Raw genomic sequence first — 20,602 nt, 5'->3', positions numbered from 1 at the left:
AATTGGCTCTGGAAGGCAAAACAGACAAATACTCCATCAAAACGTGAATCGATTCTCAATTGAGGTACGGTTCTAGAAACATAAATCCCTCTACTTTCATATCACTTCTAAATAATTTCACAAATGCAAAATACACACTTACTGTACACTGTTTTAACCGTTTTTAGCCAACAGTATTTTCCAGTGACAGCATGTTCTCCGTTTACACACAGGTGTTAGGAGATGCAGATGGCTAATTAGCACTCTTTCTTACGCTTTTCTTCCCCTGTAAACAAGGGCTGTAAAATGGAAATATGGCCGTGTGGGAACCCATTCCTTACAAAGGTGTGTATCAATTTAACATTTTGTTATTTTACAATTATTTCACGCTGATACGAAAGATAAGTTCCTTATGCTTGTGAGCATCGCGCTCTGAACAAAACTCCCCCTACAGTCGACGCCTTCGTCCAATAACTTTTATGTGTAATGGAACTGAGAGTCATGGTCTAACCTGAGAGCATACCTACAGTAACGAGTGTGGCTGACCTCACATCAAGGGTTTCAGAGAAACAACGGTCTGTCTATACTTAGTGTAATGTCATCATGAAACTGTCTCCGATTAAAACACTGATGAATATGTAGTTAAAAATGTGTCGAATTTTATTGTAGATCCTGGCCTAGTTGATGGGTTCAGGCATATCCAGAAGTTATCTGCAGAAGCGGATGTTGAACTTAATCTGGTCCGGATCGCCGTACAGAATCTACTGTGAGTAGTTTGAAACTGGTAATATGATGCAACAGAAAATGAAACAATTCCTTGTGAAACCATGGAATAGATTCTACAAGTTTTCTTTTGTTTTCTTTTTACAGGTATTATGGTGTTGTAACCTTGGTGTCAATATTTCAGGTATTAAAACCCTCAGCAATGATACCTTCTTTACATAATGTGTCTTCTTCATGTGAAATGTGTTTGTGTGCACAGTCCTGTTGACTCATAATATTCTTTCTCTCCAGTACTCCAACGTGTACTGCACAACCCCTAAAGTCCAGAGCCTGATAGATGACAGGTCCATTCAGGTGGAGTGTCTCAGCTATGTCACCAAGCAAGGTTACAATCAGTTTAGGAAGTTTGTAATCAGAAAGAGTTTGAATTTGTTACAGTCAGTGTATGATAACTTATGCTGTTTGTGTTTCAGGACAGAAGAGAGCCTGTTTAAGGGATGTGTTGCAGCTGTCTGACTCCAGGCACCACAGTTCGCGATCTTTGCTCCCGCTACTTGCAGCAGGTGCAGAGGGTAGATGAGAGGTGAGCCATCAATCCTCCATGTTATCTCATGATGTTTATGTGGGTGACATGGAACATGAAGTATGATATGCATATTTATGAAGAGAAATGTACAGAATAGTGTTGTTGATATCATGTGATGCTCAACAGGATGCTGATCCAGTATAGGCTGATGAAGGCTCTAATTCGCCGGCTGCAGAAGTATCCTGTTAAGGTGACCCGAGACGAAAGGAGCCGTCCACCACGCCTTTACACTGGTTGCCATAGTTATGATGAAATCTGCTGCAAGACAGGTACATTTTGAAGGCGTTTCTGATGGCTGGACACAAGATGAGTGGTTTTATAGTGATGACGAGTGTGTCTAGGAGGACGAATCATTACAGAGGACTGGATAAGTATTTTGATAAATATGTCTATACTCTGTGGTCTCTCATGGCAGTACCCTTTACTGTCTCTGCAGGAATGAGCTACAAAGAGCTGGACGAGCGTTTTGAGAAGGACCCAAACATGCTGGAAGTGATACCCTGGCTTAGTCAGCAACCACACTGACTTTGATGCAGATAGAGCAAGCCCCCTCTCAAACAAAGACAGAGAGAGCCACATGAGGTCCCAATGTACGAAAACATGAGCCTCTTGCTCGTCTCCCATCTGATGTACACAAAAGGCTGCTGTCCAGGAGAGACAAAGTGAAGTAACCGAGGTCAAAGATGCCATAAAGTGACTTCTTCCTATCACTGGAAATCTTCTGGAAAATATCTGTGTATTCAAAGGCTAAGACATGTAGGTATTTTTATACTACCAGTATGTCACCAAGCTCACTTATCTTCAGGGTTTTCCATCCAGACTCTTGAAGCAATCATTGTTGTGGGATAGTTTCATTTAGAACAATGAATGGAAGAATTCATAAAGACCACAAAACAAGGAACAGTATACTTATTTATTGATTGTGCAAAAACTCTACTGTATATACACACTCCTTGCAATAATAGAGATGCAATTGTCGTCGTCACCCACTGTCTGACTGTTAATCTTGCACACCTCACCTAGTCTAAAGATTATTATTGCCCACCTTCGCCTCTTCCTCTCTGCGTAGGCTTACCTCGGGGATATTTTTGTACCGCTCTGTCTCTTGTGGTCATGCTGTCTGTAATGCGCATGCGTATGTATCCAGTAACCATGTCAACCTTTTGGTATCAGCACTTAAAGTGAGTTAGCGCCTCAGTCTCCACACTTTCTCCAAACTCAGCCTTTTTTTTGTACAAACATTTATTGTCGAGAATATGGAAACCTATGTTCTTTTTCCCGGAGAGGCAGAAGGATATGTCCAAAATCTGGAAACATTCTCACTCAGGGACATTGGCTCTCCAAGGTACAGTATGTCTTGCTAGTAGGAGCTAACGTTAGCTAGCTAGATAACTTACTGTACTAGCTAGCTAGCTAATAGCAAAGACCATCTCTGGTGATGATGCCAGCTAGACAAAAGTGGCAGTCTATCTCGCGCCTTTTCAGATTCGTGGCTGCGGTATTCCATTCATTGCTTTTTATTTGATTGACAGGTGGTTCAGACAACATGAGTACATAGAGAAACTCAACATGCAGGCGATATTGAACGCTTCATCCACAGCCACTCAGGACGAGTTCGTCAAGGAGCTCCTTGTGTCACTGGGAAAGGTAATAACCGTCTTCTATAACGCTAGGTTAGCTATCACCTGTACAGGTGTGTTATGTCGTCTCCGTTTTTTGTATGGACCAAAAAATACTGCACAGGTAAACAGATAATTGATTGGAACCCTTTTTTCACCCTAGATTCCCACCCTGGTCCATGAGATGATTCTGGTAGAGCTTTGGAAACAGAAGGTGTTTCCTATTTTCTGTCAACTCCAAGACTTCAATCCGAAGAGCACCTTTCCTCTGTACATAGTGGTGAGTGCAAATACCAAGGGGGGGGGGGGGGGGGGGGGGGGGGTGTAAGAAGGGAGATATTTCGTTTTGCGTTAAAAAAAAAAATAATAATAAAAAAAAATTCAGAATTCAGCAAAACATTTGTTTAATTTAGGAAATCTGTTCTCAAGTATTCCCACGAATAAAAAAGAGATGTGATCGTGTCTCAATGTACAGTAAATAAGGTATGAAATGATTTATTTTCCGTCCGCTCTGACAAAAATATTCAGACCCCATCGCTGCCAAAGGTTTTTCAACAAAGTACTGAGTAAATGGTTCTGAATACTTATGTAAATAAGGTGTTTCTGTTTAAAAAATATATATACATTTGTAAAAATGCCTAATAACCTGTTTTCGCTTTGTCGTTAGGGGGTATTGTGTGTAGATTGATGAGGGAAAAAATGATTTAATACATTTTAGAATAAGGCTGTAACATAACAAAATGTGGAAAAAGTCAAGGGATCTGAGTACTTCCCGAATGCACTGTACAGGTACAAATCTGGACAATGGGAGGATTTTGCAGAACAGTGTAGCCTAGAAGAATAAAAAAATGTGCAGCACCAAAATCCCACTGCACCGAGCGGTCTCTTCACGTTTAGCTAGAATTTAGGCCGAAAGGATTTGACATGTAATTGGTTGACGACATGACATTGGCCTACGTCTCATCTTGAGTTGCGAAGAATATCAGATCTCAACAACCATTGGAGAAGTGTTTACCACATGATATAGCCTATATCTTGATGTAGGCCAATGTCATATCCTCAACCAATCACATTTGTCATTCTTTCTGGCTAAATTCCAGCTAACTGTCCTCTTCTTCATGTTTAACTACTTACAAAAAGGGTGCTTCTAACGAAGTCTTACAAAAGTAAGTAAATAGCCTTATTAGACTGAAATATATAAGGTAATTTCATTAGAATTATGAGACTCCATGCTCATTAGTTGCTCATTCAACATTTTCACTGCTGCTTCAAACAATCCCGAGATAAATCTCCCTTCCTAGCTGTTTTACAATGTGACTGCAAAAGACATGTCAATTCTCATCAAATGAATAGGAAGTCTGACTGAAATACGGGATGAATTTAGTGGTGTTTTAAGTTGTTAATAAAATGTGGGACATATTTGTTTGGTCGCGGGACAAAGGGACAAAATGTGGGACTGTCCCGCACAATGGTCACCCTACTGTACACCCCCTAGAAGTTTCCATCTCATTTCAGCCTCTCCCTTCTCATCTACAGATTCACCATGAGGCTACAATCATCAACCTACTTGAGACAATTATGTTTCACAAGGTGAAAACTTATTTGAACACTTGCCTCAGTACCAGCACAATATATGCAGTGTCTGTTTCAGACATCACATAAGCTACAGTATGTCCTAAATACATTTAGTGTCTGTATGTGTTGGTTACAGGACTCCTGTGAGGCAGCAGACGACTCAGTCCTGGACCTGGTGGACTACTGCCACCGCAAACTAGCCCTTCTGGCCAGCAGAGCATCCAGGGATGACACCCCAACAAAAGACCGACTCAGTCACACAGAGAGTGGAGACTCATCCTCTATACAGGTACAGGGTGGATTCCTCTTTACAAGAGCTGTCTGGGTTCCAGCTACAACATTAGAGTCAGGCCATTGCAAGTCAGGATGGTGGATTTACTTTGGTCAGTGGTGTGGATTGTAAATGTTCTGTGTGTCTGATGCAGGATTTGCAGGGTCAGAATGCGGCATTAGAGTTTGAAATTTCCCTCAAGGCTCTGTCTGTCCTGCGCTACATCACTGACCATACTGACAGGTGGGAAATTTAGCATTCACATATCATTTTTCAAATACCTTACATGCAATCGAAAAAAATAAGAAATTCTGTCATGTGGTGAAATGTATTGTTTGTGATTTCTCTCTCACACACAGTATCAGTGTGATCAATAGGATGCTGTGCACCCATAACCTGCCCTGTGTGCTGGTACAGCTGGTACAGCACAGCCCCTGGAGTCGCTATTCTGCAGGTTGGTCACTGAACGTGTATTCATGCAAATGGACAAAATGGATCAGACAATTTCCACATAACCCCATCTATGAGATAATATGATTAAATCAAAACAATGGCCATCTTTTTACCTACATAGCCTAGTTGTTACAGTGTAGTAGTAGTAATGTACAGGCCCCGCCCACCTGAGGATCTGTATTTTTCAGCCATCTATTTCCTGTGTTTGAGGGGTGCAAAATCCACTTGTCTCTTAAATGTTTGTAATGACCTGTCAAACACACCCCGGTAATGGCTGAAATGGGCTCAATGAGAGACATTGGATTTCTGTTGAATATATAAGAATGCTAAAGCTTAGTCTTGGTTTCAACACACCGTCTTGACACTTGCTTCACAAAAAAGAGAAGAAAGTTAACTTTATTTTGATGAGTGTTAATTTTTTTGTGGAGTTGAATAATAATTGAATACAGTTGCCATTTTTAATAAATAGATGCGCTGAAATGAAAGCAACTTCAGAAAATGAACACTTGGATTATAGTGATATTATGTCTGATTTCGCAAATAGTGTATGTTTTGTATAATCTAGAGCCAAGTATGTTGAATTTTAATCTTGAGTGTATCTTGCTATTGACACACTTGTTGAATTATGCAAGAGCACTAGACAACAATGAAGCAGTCTAGACAGTGCAGGTGAGTGCTGGTAGGTTAGACAGAGCAGGTGAGTGCTGGTAGGGTAGACAGAGCAGGTGAGTGCTGGTAGGGTAGTCAGAGCAGGTGAGTGCTGGTAGGGTAGACAGAGCAGGTGAGTGCTGGTAGGGTAGACAGAGCAGGTGAGTGCTGGTAGGGTAGACAGAGCAGGTGAGTGCTGGTAGGGTAGACAGAGCAGGTGAGTGCTGGTAGGGTAGACGGAGCAGGTGAGTGCTGGTAGGGTAGACGGAGCAGGTGAGTGCTGTGCTGGTAGGGTAGATGGAGCAGGTGAGTGCTGTGCTGGTAGGGTAGACAGAGCAGGTGAGTGCTGTGCTGGTAGGGTAGACGGAGCAGGTGAGTGCTGGTAGGGTAGACGGAGCAGGTGAGTGCTGGTAGGGTAGACGGAGCAGGTGAGTGCTGGTAGGGTAGACGGAGAAGGTGAGTGCTGTGCTGGTAGGGTAGATGGAGCAGGTGAGTGCTGTGCTGGTAGGGTAGACAGAGCAGGTGAGTGCTGTGCTGGTAGGGTAGACAGAGCAGGTGAGTGCTGTGCTGGTAGGGTAGACAGAGCAGGTGAGTGGTGGTAGGGTAGACGGAGCAGGTGAGTGCTGGTAGGAAAGACGGAGCAGGTGAGTGCTGGTAGGGTAGACGGAGCAGGTGAGTGCTTGTAGGGTAGACGGAGAAGGTGAGTGCTGTGCTGGTAGGGTAGATGGAGCAGGTGAGTGCTGTGCTGGTAGGGTAGACAGAGCAGGTGAGTGCTGGTAGGGTAAACAGAGGAGGTGAGTGCTGTGCTGGTAGGGTAGACAGAGCAGGTGAGTGCTGGTAGGGTAGATAGTGCTGGTAGGGTAGACGGAGCAGGTGAGTGCTGTGCTGGTAGGGTAGATAGAGCAGGTGAGTGCTGTGCTGGTAGGGTAGACGGAGAAAGTGAGTGCTGTGCTGGTAGGGTAGATGGAGCAGGTGAGTGCTGTGCTGGTAGGGTAGACGGAGCAGGTGAGTGCTGTGCTAGTAGGGTAGACAGAGCAGGTGAGTGCTGTGCTGGTAGGGTAGACAGAGCAGGTGAGTGCTGGTAGGGTAGACGGAGCAGGTGAGTGTTGGTAGGGTGGACAGAGGAGGTGAGTGCTGTGCTGGTAGGGTAGACAGAGCAGGTGAGTGCTGGTAGGGTAGACAGAGCAGGTGAGTGCTGTGCAGGTAGGGTAGATAGAGCAGGTGAGTGCTGTGCTGGTAGGGTAGACAGAGCAGGTGAGTGCTGGTAGGGTAGACGGAGCAGGTGAGTGCTGGTAGGGTAGACAGAGGAGGTGAGTGCTGTGCTGGTAGGGTAGACAGAGCAGGTGAGTGCTGGTAGGGTAGACAGAGCAAGTGTTTGGTGGTTGCAGCTCTGGTCCTCCCCTTTATGTTAATTTACTCATATACGTTCACACCAGGTGTTTATGCAAATGAGACACATATACTTTTATTTATTTTAACACAAAATATTTAGAAAATACCTAATACAATAATTAAATGTACAGTACCAGTCAAAAGTTTGGACACACCTACTCATTGGTACTGTGTATATGAGTGCATTCTAAGAAATACTTCCCACCAAAATCACTGAACTCCATTTCATTATTTGTCCATGCCAGTATAATGTTTTATGCACTATAATTCAGTCAATATCTCTCGGATTATAAACATTTTAAACGTTTGGAATGTCTTCATTCATTGTCCAACTGTTGCATTTAAAAAAACATTTTTAAAAACCTTTTAACCATTATGATGACCAGTCCTGTGTGGCTCAGTTGGTAGAGCATGGCGCTTGCAATGCCAGAGTTGTGGGTTTTGATTCCCACTGGTGACCAGTATGAAAATGTATTCACTCACTACTGTGAGTTGGTCTGGATAAGAGTGTCTACTAAAATGTAAAATGAAGTAAGAAGCCCAACCTAGCCCTCATTACCTGTCCTTTGTCTCCCTCTACAGGCGTAATGGAGAAGTACATGAATGGAAAATGGCAGAAAGTTCCATCTGAAGACCGTCTAAAGATGACTAAATTGGACGGCCAAGTCTGGATTGCTCTGTACAACCTGGTGCTGAAGGAAGACTGCCAAAGGAAATATGACTTCAATAACTTCAACAAGAACCAGCTCTTAAAGGTACAGTAGCCTCAGCCAGTACTGGCACTTCTGACTATAGGGGCTTCTAAAACCTAATGGTCAAATCTATAGCTCAGGAAAAATGTCTGGGCCAGATCATTATCCTTTAAGCAATCAATGAAATGTATTTATAAAGCCCTTTTTATATCAGCCGATGTCACAAAGTGCTATACAGAAACCCAGCCTAAAACCCCAAACAGCAAGCAATGCAGATGTAGAAGCATAGGGGCTAGGAAAAACTTCCTAGAAAGGCGGGAATCTAGGAAGAAACTTAGACAGGAACCAGGCTCTGAGGGGTGGCCAGTCCTCTTCTGACTGTGCCGGGTGGAGATTATAACAGTACATGGCCAAGATGTTCAAACGTTCATAGATGACCAGCAGGGTCAAATAATAATAATCACAGTGGTTGTAGAGGGTGCAACAGGTCAGCACCTCAGGAGTAAATGGCAGTTGGCTTTTCATAGCCAAACATTTAGAGTTAGAGACAGCCGTTGCAGTAGAGAGAGTGAGAGATCCATATCCGCAGGCAGAACAGTTGAAACTGGTGCAGCAGCACGACCAGGTGGACTGGGGACAGCAAGGAGTCATCAGGCCAAGTAGTCCTGAAGCATGGTCCCAGGGCTCAGGTCCTCCGGGAGGGAGAGGGAAAGGGAGAGAATTAGAGGGAGCATACTTAAATTCACACAGGACACCGGATAAGACAGGAGAAATACTCCAGATATAACAGACTGACCCTAGCCCCCTGACACATAAACTACTGCAGCATAAATACTGGGGGCCGAGACAGGAGGGGTCGGAAGACACTGTATAGTATAGCCCACGAACATCTCCCCCACGGCACGAACCCGATGGGCGCGCCAACCCGGACAGGAAGATACACGTCAGTGACTCAAATCGTATCTGATCTCCCCTCCGATTAGTAGATAGATGAGGTATCCAGCTGCTGTTTTGACTGACGTGTTTCCTATTACTGTTATTACCATGATTGTATCTCCTTGACTATTTGTGAGGATAGCATTATGATCTCTGAGAACTCTGTGCAGGATAGCGTAGGTGGTCTATCAAACAGACCACCATGCAGACCAGAGTACAATAAAAGTCCAACTCAAACTGAAACTTGAACTATGAAATGTCAGAAAATCACCCATTATATTCTGTGTGTAGTTACGAGGTTTCCTGACAGAGGTGTTAGTTGACCAGCTGCCCAACCTGGTAGAGCTCCAGCGCTTCCTCAGTCACCTCACTGTCACAGACCCTGCCCCTCCAAAGAAAGACCTCATCTTGGAACAGGTGAGGAACACACTCACACAAGGAACACGCACGCGCACACACAGGAACATGCGCACACAGGAACACAATGAATTGCTGTCATACAAATAAATACCGTCCTTTTACTGGTAGATTCCAGAGATGTGGAACAACATTATGCGGGACAATACAGGGAAGTGGAAGGCCATTGCCAAGTACCAAGTGAAGGAAACGTTCAACCCCTCAGAGAAGGACCTGAGACAGCAAGCACTCAGGTAATACTCAGCCTGGTGTTATTAGTAAAGAGACTGAATGAGACCAAAATCTTTAAGGGTGAATTTAACATTGGATGGGGTTGAGACATACGAATGTGAACCTTTCTGTCTCTGTTACAATCTATACTGTTTTTGAATCATCCTTTGTCTAGACTGGCCCAGACCTATAACCTGGATGTGATGGAGAGTTTGATCCCTGAGAAGCCCAAGTGTGGAGCCTGTGGGGCCGAGGCTTCCAAGAGATGCTCCCGCTGCCAGGGAGAATGGTACTGCCAGAGGTAAGACTGGTTACAGTGAAACACCATACAGGGGAATGCACCTTCTTAAGTAAATATCAAGAGGATGGTGCTGCCACTTTTATTGTGAATTTCTTACTAGTCTTGCAACAAAAGGTGTACTCAAAAGACTATGAAAAAGCCATTGGTTTTATTACCACCCCTTGGTTCAGGAGGTTCTACATTGTTCAGCTGAATGAGATTATACGTGTTGTTGCTCTGTCCTTGTAGGGAATGCCAGGTGAAGCATTGGTCCAAACACAAGGTTGCCTGCCAGCTGATGGCCGACGGCACAGAGAAGCTCCAGAAGGACCTGGCCGTAACGCCTACAGAGAGAGAGGCAGACATAACTGACATATTGGACTGAGTGATGGGAGAGAGAAGGGGCTAAGTCAATGGACAGTTCTCTACCTAAATTAGAATGCAGTTGGTTTTGGACTGTTTAATGTAAACATTTTGAGGTTTGTCTCGATTCAATTCCAACTTCTAGATTTTATGAATTACAATGATAATCTAACTCGTGATAAGAAGGGTTAATTGAAGTAATGAACTGCTAAGCCTTTGCTATTCCTTTGATCTCAGACCTGATACTGAGTGGAACTCACAGGTTGAATTTGGGAGGGGGCAGAACTCAAGACTTTTAATAATCAGCTCTCCTCTGTTGTAGCTTTTTTGGGCTTTTTTATGCTTTCTCTATGCTTCTGTTATATATATATTGAGAGAAACAATGTGTAAGTACAAGAATAGCCTAAGTTTTCGGCTACAGGTGTTTTGACTCATCATCTTGGTCAGTGATCCTGGGATCAGAATCTGCCTGTTGTTCGGGTAACTGCAAGGTATCAATTTCACGGGGTTGTATTTCAAAGTAACTTTATCCACTTGATTGTTGAGACTTTGCACACCACTTTTAAAAAGGTGTGCCTGCCATGTCTTTAACTCACACCCCGTTGTTCACGAAGTTCACAAACCTTTAATTGCATAAGCCGTCAATGGATGATTACGCAAATTATTATCCCGCAAGGTCTTTTTTATTTGAATGTCACTGGGGTGGGGATTTCACACACCCCTCACTCCTGCTCTCCTGTCCAAGACTCAGAAGCACCCCCTATGTGAAAGAATTCCGCATGTCAAGAACAGTAGGCTGCTCTTCACTTCCTTTTCTTTCTGTTATTAAATTGTTACTGCTGCATCATATGTTGGAGTGTCAGAATTGGGTGACGGGACGGTTACAAAGTAAACACGCTGCTGAAAGTCGTGTTTTTCGGAAGAGTGGTATTTCCGTTATGTAGCCGATGATACATTGTTTCCAGATGCGAAGCTGTACACCTCCGCTCCGTTATTCGTAATAACTTCTATGGAAATGTTGTAAAATAGAACGTTGGAGATGAAGCATCGGCTGCTGCAGGGGTGGATCTCTGCTTTGGTAAGTTGTTATACTTAAATAACATATTGCACTTTTTTTATCGAATTATTATTAACATAAACTAAACCAGTCATAATTATGAAATAGGCTCGAGTCGGTGAAATTCTCGTGCTTCTATGTTAACTCGCATCATCAATCATTCTGGGATGCTCGACAACCTGCCTGCAGTTTACAATTATTATCACGATATGTTTAAAGCCGTGAATGTTGGTGACCTATTCCAATCATAGACTTTAAAACCATGTAATTTTACATTTGATGGGATGAAAGTTTACTTTTAATTGCGTTGGAGATATTAAATGGCAAAGGGGCTCCTTCTTCAACAAACAAAAAAACGTCCCCGTTTAGAAAATTAATGAAACAAATATATTCTGAAGCACAGATTGGTTTAATAAACTCAAAGTTCTATTTTTATTGCCGAGTAGACCACTTTATTATTGTATTTTGAGGAAAACTGACAATTGATGTCGAGAAACAGACTTCATTCATTCATACTCAGTACACAATAGGCAAAAGTATTTTGTTCAAACCATGGTTTTAATAATAGTGAAGGAATACATAGCTGTATTGTTTAGTTCTCTCCACAATTTACGGCTAAAACTGTACTGTAGTGAAGGCCTATGTCCTTGAGTTGGTGCTTCATTATGGGTGATCTTGGATTGAGGTTGTGCATTTTGCCACTATGGCCTATTTATTGCCGTGCCTCCCTAATTTTACTACATTTGCACACACTGTATATAGACTTTTCTATTGTGTTATTGACTGTACGTTTGTTTATCCCATGTGTAACTCTGTGTAGTTTGTGTCACACTGCTTTGCTTTATCTTGGCCAGGTCGCAGTTGTAAATGAGAACTTGTTCTCAACTGGCCTACCTGGTTAAATAAAGCTAAAATGTAAAAAAAAATGTTTTGGTCACAGGTGTGATTGCCTTTGTGTGAAGAAGGAACTGAAGCTGTGACTGACAGAATGTCTTGGGGTGAGTTCATTGAGCTCCGTGAGCTGAAGCTCCATGACCCGATAGAGCTGACCAGCTGTGAGGTGCCTCGCTCACCACCTCGCCTGGAGCGGGCCAATGCTCTGCGGATCAGCCCAGGGAAGGTCCCAGAGCTGCTCAATCGGGTGGGCATCATCAGACTGCTGGGGGATAGCCTGGACTTACTGCTCACAGATGAGAGGGGAGAGGGACATGACTTCCAGCCCTGCAGCCATGCCCAGCCCACCTGGTGTGACCTGTGTGGAGGCTTCATCTGGGGCCTGTACAAACAGAGCCTGCGCTGTGCCAGTGAGTCTGCCTGCTGCAAAGGATTTACTTGTGTGTGAGTGCATGATTATGATTGCATGTATTAGTGGCGGTCGGTGACTTCTAAGATGAGGGAGGAGGATAATTTTTTTTAATGAGCATGGCCTTCTTTCTATTACAGAGTATTGGATGACTGCCATTCATATTCCATTCACCCAGCTCAATGTAACATCGATTTAGGTTTAGGCTACTACATGATACTAAAATGTTCCCCTGTACCCATCATGAGGTTGCTACAACCTATCCTATGTATGTACGTTTACAACATCTAGCTGATCTAGGGTGTAATCAGAATCGGTGGAATGAATACAACCCTGATCACATGCAAACACAGTTCACTTTCATAGCAGCCACAAAAAAACATCATGATCACTTTGCTCGTTGTATAAATAATTCCTTCTCACAACTATCTACACGTTCTGCTCCTCTCACCTTTTCCCTGCGCTTGTGCACTTCAGTGCACAACACAACAGCTGTCTGTGACCAGGCGGAAAAACCTTTCCAAGCCACACCTTCATATCATGACCGCTAACCACTACACAACTACACACAGCCTACGTCATTGTCACATCATAGTCAACAAAGCTACTAGAACTAACGCATTTGTAAACCCGCTACAATCATTCAATACAGTGTGCAGTTTAGCAGTTACACCGGCGGGCCCCGGTGGCAATACATTTATACCAAAAGCTTACCTTGACTTGGAAGAGTTTCAGTGTTAGCCATAGCCATAGCCAGCTAGCTAACATAGCATCCCTCTCTGTTTGAGCCAGGTGTTCGAGTAGACTAAACTAGGTAGCTGCATTTGCTAGCTAAGTGAAAGTAAAAAAATATAACTCTCTCTCTCTTGCTTCTCCTTAATTTTGGAAGAAATTAATTTGTTCAAAACCGTTCAACTATTGTGTTTCTCTCTCTCTGAGTCAACTACTCACCACATTTTATGCATTGCAGTGCTAGCTAGTTGTAGCTTATGCTTTCAGTACTAGATTAATTCTCTGATATTTTGATTGGGTGGACAACATGTCAGTTCATGCTGCAAGAGCTCTGATAGATTGGAGGACACTCTCCGGAAGTTGTCATAATTACTTTGCAATTCTATGGAAGTGTCATGTACTGTCATGTTGTGTCTTGTTTCTGTCCTTTCTCTTCACCCTGTCTCCCTCTGCTGGTCGTGTTAGGTTACCTTTTCTCCCCCTCTTTCCCCCAGCTGTGCCTTGTCTCCTCCTAACTACCTCGTCACCCCTTTTCCCACCTGTTCCCTTTTTCCCTCTGATTAGTCCTCTATATCTCTCTCTGTTTCTGCTCCTGTCTTTGTCGGATTCTTGTTTGTGTTTCATGCCTGAACCAGACTATCGTCATGTTTGCTGCAACCTTGTCCTGTCCTGTCGGAATCTGCCGGTCCATCTGAGCCTACGTTTGTTTTGTTATTAAAGAAGCTCTGTTTACGTTAATTCGCTTTTGGGTCCTCATTCACGCACCTTAACAGAAGAATCCGACCAAGAATGGACCCAGCGACTTCGGATCCTCTCCACTCAGCCGTCGAGATCCAGGGAGCGATGCTAGGCAGACACGAGCAGGAATTGTCTGCTGCTCGACATGCCGTTGAGACCCTGGCCACCCAAGTCTCCAACCTCACAGAACAGGTTCACCATCTCCGCCTCGATCCACCGGCCACTTCCAGGGCTTTCGAATCTCCGGAGCCCAGAATCAATAACCCGCCGTGTTACTCTGGGGAGCCCACTGAATGCCGCTCGTTCCTCACCCAGTGTGATATTGTGTTTTCTCTCCAGCCCAACACTTACTCCAGGAGCACTGCTCGTGTCGCCTACGTCATATCTCTCCTTACTGGACGGGCTCGTGAGTGGGGCACGGCAATCTGGGAGGCAAGGGCTGAGTGTACTAACCAGTATCAGGACTTTAAGGAGGAGATGATACGGGTTTTTGATCGATCTGTTTTTGGGGAGGAGGCTTCCAGGGCCCTGTCTTCCCTATGTCAAGGTAATCGATCCATAACAGACTACTCTATTGAGTTTCGCACTCTTGCTGCCTCCAGTGGCTGGAACGAGTCGGCTTTGCTCGCTCGTTTTCTGGAGGGTCTCCGCGCAGAGGTAAAGGATGAGATTCTCTCCCGGGAGGTTCCTTCCAGCGTGGATTCCTTGATTGAACTCGCTATTCGCATTGAGCGACGGGTTGATCTTCGTCACCGAGCTCGTGGAAAGGAGCTCGCGTTCTCCGTTGCCCCCCTCTCCGCATCACTACCATCTTCCTCTGCCGGCTCGGGTGCTGAGCCTATGCAGCTGGGAGGTATCCGCATCTCGACTAAGGAGAGGGAACGGAGAATCACCAACCGCCTCTGTCTCTATTGCGGTTCTGCTGGTCATTTTGTCACTTCATGTCCAGTAAAAGCCAGAGCTCATCAGTAAGCGGAGGGCTACTGGTGAGCGCTACTACTCCTGTCTCTCCTTCAAGATCCTGCACTACCTTGTCGGTCCATCTACGCTGGACCGGTTCGTCAGCTTCCTGCAGTGCCTTAATAGACTCTGGGGCGGAGGGCTGTTTTATGGACGAGACCTGGGCTCGGGAACATGACATTCCTCTCAGACAGTTAAGGGAGTCCACGGCCTTGTTCGCCCTGGATGGTAGTCCTCTCCCCAGGATTCAGCGTGAGACGCTACCTTTAACCCTCACTGTTTCTGGTAATCATAGCGAAACCATTTCTTTTTAAATTTTTCGTTCACCTTTTACACCTGTTGTTTTGGGCCATCCCTGGCTAGTTTGTCATAATCCTTCCATTAATTGGTCTAGTAATTCTATCCTCTCCTGGAACGTCTCTTGTCATGTGAAATGTTTAATGTCTGCTATCCCTCCTGTTTCCTCTGTCTCTTCTTCACAGGAGGAGCCTGGTGATTTGACAGGGGTGCCGGAGGAATATCACGATCTGCGCACGGTGTTCAGTCGGTCCAGGGCCACCTCTCTTCCTCCACACCGGTCGTATGATTGTAGTATTGATCTCCTTCCGGGAACCACTCCCCCCCGGGGTAGACTATACTCTCTGTCGGCTCCCGAACGTAAGGCTCTCGAAGATTATTTGTCTGTAGCTCTTGCCGCCGGTACCATAGTCCCCTCCTCCTCTCCCGCCGGAGCGGGGTTTTTTTTTGTTAAGAAGAAGGACGGGTCCCTGCGCCCCTGCATAGATTATCGAGGGCTGAATGACATAACAGTGAAGAATCGTTATCCGCTTCCTCTTATGTCTTCAGCCTTCGAGATCCTGCAGGGAGCCAGGTTTTTCACTAAGTTGGACCTTCGTAACGCTTACCATCTCGTGCGCATCAGGGAGGGGGACGAGTGGAAGACGGCGTTTAACACTCCGTTAGGGCACTTTGAATACCGGGTTCTTCCTTTCGGCCTCGCTAACGCTCCAGCTGTCTTTCAGGCATTAGTCAATGATGTCCTGAGAGACATGCTGAACATCTTTGTTTTCGTTTACCTTGACGATATCCTGATTTTTTCACCGTCACTCCAGATTCATGTTCAGCACGTTCGACGTGTCCTCCAGCGCCTTTTAGAGAATTGTCTTTTTGTGAAGGCTGAGAAGTGCTCTTTTCATGCCTCCTCCGTCACATTTCTCGGTTCTGTTATTTCCGCTGAAGGCATTAAGATGGATCCCGCTAAGGTCCAAGCTGTCATTGATTGGCCCGTCCCTAAGTCACGCGTCGAGCTGCAGCGCTTTCTCGGCTTCGCGAACTTCTATCGTCGTTTCATCCGTAATTTCGGTCAGGTGGCAGCTCCTCTCACAGCCCTTACTTCTGTCAAGACGTGCTTTAAGTGGTCTGTTTCCGCCCAGGGAGCTTTTGATCTCCTCAAGAATCGTTTTACATCCGCACCTATCCTTGTTACACCTGACGTCACTAGACAGTTCGTTGTCGAGGTTGACGCGTCAGAGGTGGGCGTGGGAGCCATTCTTTCTCAGCGCTCCCTCTCTGACGACAAGGTCCACCCTTGCGCGTATTTTTCTCATCGCCTGTCGCCGTCGGAACGTAACTATGATGTGGGAAACCGCGAACTGCTCGCCATCCGCTTAGCCCTAGGCGAATGGCGACAGTGGTTGGAGGGGGCGACCGTTCCTTTTGTCGTTTGGACTGACCATAGGAACCTTGAGTACATCCGTTCTGCCAAACGACTTAATGCGCGTCAGGCGCGCTGGGCGCTGTTTTTCGCTCGTTTCGAGTTCGTGATTTCTTATCGTCCGGGCTCTAAGAACACCAAGCCTGATGCTTTATCTCGTCTCTTCAGTTCTTCAGTAGCCTCCACTGACCCCGAGGGGATTCTCCCTGAGGGGCGTGTTGTCGGGTTGACTGTCTGGGGAATTGAGAGGCAGGTAAAGCAAGCACTCACTCAAACTCCGTCGCCGCGCGCTTGTCCTAGGAACCTTCTTTTCGTTCCCGTTCCTACTCGTCTGGCCGTTCTTCAGTGGGCTCACTCTGCCAAGTTAGCCGGCCACCCTGGCGTTCGGGGTACGCTTGCTTCCATTCGCCAGCGTTTTTGGTGGCCCACCCGGGAGCATGACACGCGTCGCTTCGTGGCTGCTTGTTCGGTCTGCGCGCAGACTAAGTCCGGTAACTCCCCTCCTGCCGGCCGTCTCAGGCCGCTTCCCATTCCCTCTCGACCGTGGTCTCACATCGCCTTAGATTTTGTCACCGGACTGCCTTCGTCAGCGGGGAAGACTGTTATTCTTACGGTTGTCGACAGGTTCTCTAAGGTGGCTCATTTTATTCCCCTTGCTAAGCTTCCTTCTGCTAAAGAGACGGCACAAATCATCATCGAGAATGTTTTCAGAATTCATGGCCTTCCGTCAGACGTCGTTTCGGACAGAGGTCCGCAATTCACGTCTCAATTTTGGAGGGAGTTTTGCCGTTTGATTGGGGCTTCCGTCAGTCTCTCTTCCGGCTTTCACCCCCAGTCTAACGGTCAAGCAGAACGGGCCAATCAGACTATTGGTCGCATCTTACGCAGTCTTTCTTTTCGCAACCCTGCGTCTTGGTCAGAACAGCTCCCCTGGGCAGAATACGCCCACAACTCGCTTCCTTCGTCTGCGACCGGGCTATCTCCTTTTCAGAGTAGCCTCGGGTACCAGCCTCCGCTGTTCTCATCTCAGTTCGCCGAGTCCAGCGTCCCGTCCGCTCAGGCTTTTGTCCAACGTTGCGAGCGCACCTGGAAGAGGGTCAGGTCTGCACTTTGCCGTTATAGGGCGCAGACTGTGAGGGCTGCTAATAAGCGTAGAACTAAGAGTCCTAGATATTGTCGCGGTCAGAGAGTTTGGCTCTCCACTCAGAACCTTCCCCTTAAGACCGCGTCTCGCAAGTTGACCCCGCGGTTCATTGGTCCGTTCCGTATTTCTCGGATCATTAATCCTGTCGCAGTTCGACTTCTTCTTCCGCGATATCTTCGTCGCGTCCACCCGGTCTTCCATGTCTCCTGTGTCAAGCCCGTTCTTCGCGCCCCCGCTCGTCTTCCCCCCCCCCCCCCCCATCCTTGTCGAGGGCGCACCCATCTACAGGGTCCGTAGGATTTTGGACATGCGTCCTCGGGGCCGTGGTCATCAGTACCTAGTAGATTGGGAGGGGTACGGTCCTGAGGAGAGGAGTTGGGTTCCCTCTCGGGACGTGCTGGACCGTGCGCTGATCGATGATTTCCTCCGTTGCCGCCAGGTTTCCTCCTCGAGTGCGCCAGGAGGCGCTCGGTGAGTGGGGGGGTACTGTCATGTACTGTCATGTTGTGTCTTGTTTCTGTCCTTTCTCTTCACCCTGTCTCCCTCTGCTGGTCGTGTTAGGTTACCTTTTCTCCCCCTCTTTCCCCCAGCTGTGCCTTGTCTCCTCCTAACTACCTCGTCACCCCTTTTCCCACCTGTTCCCTTTTTCCCTCTGATTAGTCCTCTATATCTCTCTCTGTTTCTGCTCCTGTCTTTGTCGGATTCTTGTTTGTGTTTCATGCCTGAACCAGACTATCGTCATGTTTGCTGCAACCTTGTCCTGTCCTGTCGGAATCTGCCGGTCCATCTGAGCCTACGTTTGTTTTGTTATTAAAGAAGCTCTGTTTACGTTAATTCGCTTTTGGGTCCTCATTCACGCACCTTAACAGGAAGGGGGTGAGAACGATGAGCTTCCAAAGTTTTGTATTGAAGTCAATGTACCCAGAGGAGGACAGAAGCTAGCTGTTCTCCGGCAACACCTTGGTGCTACACTACAGAGTGATGTTGAGGCTACTGTAGACCTTCATTTCAAAACAGTGTGTTTTAATCATTTATTTGGTGACGTGAATATATTTAGTATAGTTTTATCTAAAAAGGATCATGTTTTTTAATTGTTGACTATTTTTATGAAATTCACTGAGAAGGATGGTCCTCCCCTTCCTCCTCTGAGGAGCCTCCACTGACATGTATGTGTGCGTGAGTGCATGTCGTGATTTATGATTGTGTAGCACGTGCAATTTACTGTACTCCTCAGCCTTAATTCGCTCGACTCATTAGCTAGCTTTTGAGGTGGCATGATCGGCTAAGACGCTTGAGGGAGGACGGTCACGTGTGTTTGAGGCAGATGTCCCTGGTTCGCGCCAGGTATGGACCGAATCGGGAGATTCACTAAGCAAGCAAACGTGACGTGCTTTACAGTTGCATGTCTGCATACATGTCTGTAGGCCTATACTCTCAGAATAAAGGTACAGAATTGTACTTAAAGGGGTACAAACTCTTGTCAACATAGTGGTACCCTGTAAGGTACGTCCATTGATTGTACCATTAGTTATAGGTACATAATTGTACCCTTGCAGTTTGTCCCATTAAAAGAGCCAAAAGGTAAATATACACTTTTTTTTAGGGTACCACCACAGTGACAAGGCCATTTGTTCCTTTTAAGTGGCCAAAATGTACCTCTTCTCTATACCAAGTGCCTCATGTGTTCACTTCTCTCCATCATTCCCACTTCTGACACCAATGTAGCAAATTTGGGGGTAGCCTCAACCAAGTCTTGAACCTGGGTCCAGTAACTGTCAAGCCAATGCCTTAACCATTGACAAGGCCGCTCAGTGTTGGGTTAAAGAGATTCTCAGATACTGTTGTATACTTTTTAGCCAGTAGTTCTGAAATTAGCGCTCACAAGCCAAAATTGGTCCCTGAAAGTTGTGTACTTGCACAAAGATCCTTTTTTTTTTTTAACTATGGGTGTTCATGAGCTGTGCACATGCTTGGCCTCACCCCACAACCTCATTGGACAATGCTGTGCCAATCTGATCCCACCTCCCACTTTAAACTTGCAACCTCATTGGACATAATTCCACCTGCCAATCAACATTGTCCCTCGGAGCTTGGTTGTGGCTAATTCCCGTTGTTGTACAGACTAGTATGACAAGCAAGTGATTGTGATAATGTAATTTATACAATGGAAAAGTTATAACCTACTTACAGTATATGTTTGCATCAAATGACCTACACCTTTAAAGTCGTTTAATGATTATATATAGGCCAGTATTTGTCTTCGTGATGAATAATGATAGCTGGCAATCAACTGCAGTTTTAGATTATACCCCATATCATGGAATACCTGCTGTGTGCACATATAAGGACAAACGGTGGAAAGACATATGAAACTATTTGATTGGGATGGATGGTTGAAACAACAGAAAGTTTGGGCTATATTTTCTTAACTAAAAAGAAAGTGGGTGAAAGTTTCCATATACATTTCTCTAGCGCATCACCGATATGTGTGTTGTCTGTGATTCGCGCCTGGTTAAAACCTTAGAATGTTTTTATATATCGCTCAAAAGACTAAGAAAATACACCAGGGATTTCATTTAGGAGATGATGGGGAGCATAGTGTTTCTGATCAGGTTGACAATTGCTTTCTAATATATTTGTCAGGCTACGACGCCATCTTTAGCGCACATAATTTTCTGCTTACTTCTGCTTACTAGGTTATTGAAAAAGAGAAATGAAACTACAACCGGCATCTAATAGATCAAATTATTTTTATGTTTTCTAATTTAGGATGGGAGGATTTGATTGACGTATTCTATGTATTGTCCCTT

The 20,602-nt window shown here is 45.4% G+C and overlaps 2 protein-coding genes across 2 annotated transcripts in view; both read left to right on the top strand.

Moving 5' to 3' along the window:
* Positions 1–2,412: 2,412 nt before the first annotated feature.
* zmynd10 (zinc finger, MYND-type containing 10) lies at positions 2,413–10,991 on the top strand. The gene is made up of 12 exons (XM_021609334.3): positions 2,413–2,633; positions 2,821–2,935; positions 3,071–3,187; positions 4,444–4,497; positions 4,619–4,771; positions 4,908–4,996; positions 5,113–5,207; positions 7,829–8,001; positions 9,166–9,291; positions 9,403–9,524; positions 9,677–9,802; positions 10,031–10,991. Exons 1-12 carry the CDS (start codon positions 2,545–2,547, stop codon positions 10,164–10,166), a joined length of 1,395 nt encoding a protein of 464 aa, XP_021465009.3. The 5' UTR covers positions 2,413–2,544; the 3' UTR covers positions 10,167–10,991.
* Positions 10,894–20,602, top strand: part of LOC110527811 (ras association domain-containing protein 1) — a 23,492-nt gene continuing 13,783 nt past the window's right edge. Inside the window, exons 1-2 of the mRNA XM_021609336.3 lie at positions 10,894–11,222; positions 12,142–12,505. Of these exons, the coding sequence (XP_021465011.2) occupies positions 12,190–12,505 (316 nt within the window). The 5' untranslated portion in view covers positions 10,894–11,222; positions 12,142–12,189. The remainder of the gene's footprint in view (positions 11,223–12,141; positions 12,506–20,602) is intronic.

The sequence above is a fragment of the Oncorhynchus mykiss genome, chromosome 7, assembly GCF_057628025.1.
Source record: "Oncorhynchus mykiss isolate SJ-2025 chromosome 7, ASM5762802v1, whole genome shotgun sequence".
In the NCBI taxonomy this organism is placed as follows: Eukaryota; Metazoa; Chordata; class Actinopteri; order Salmoniformes; family Salmonidae; genus Oncorhynchus; species Oncorhynchus mykiss.
Note: the sequence above shows the minus strand (reverse complement) of the source record. Positions and strands in the feature narration are given on the sequence as shown.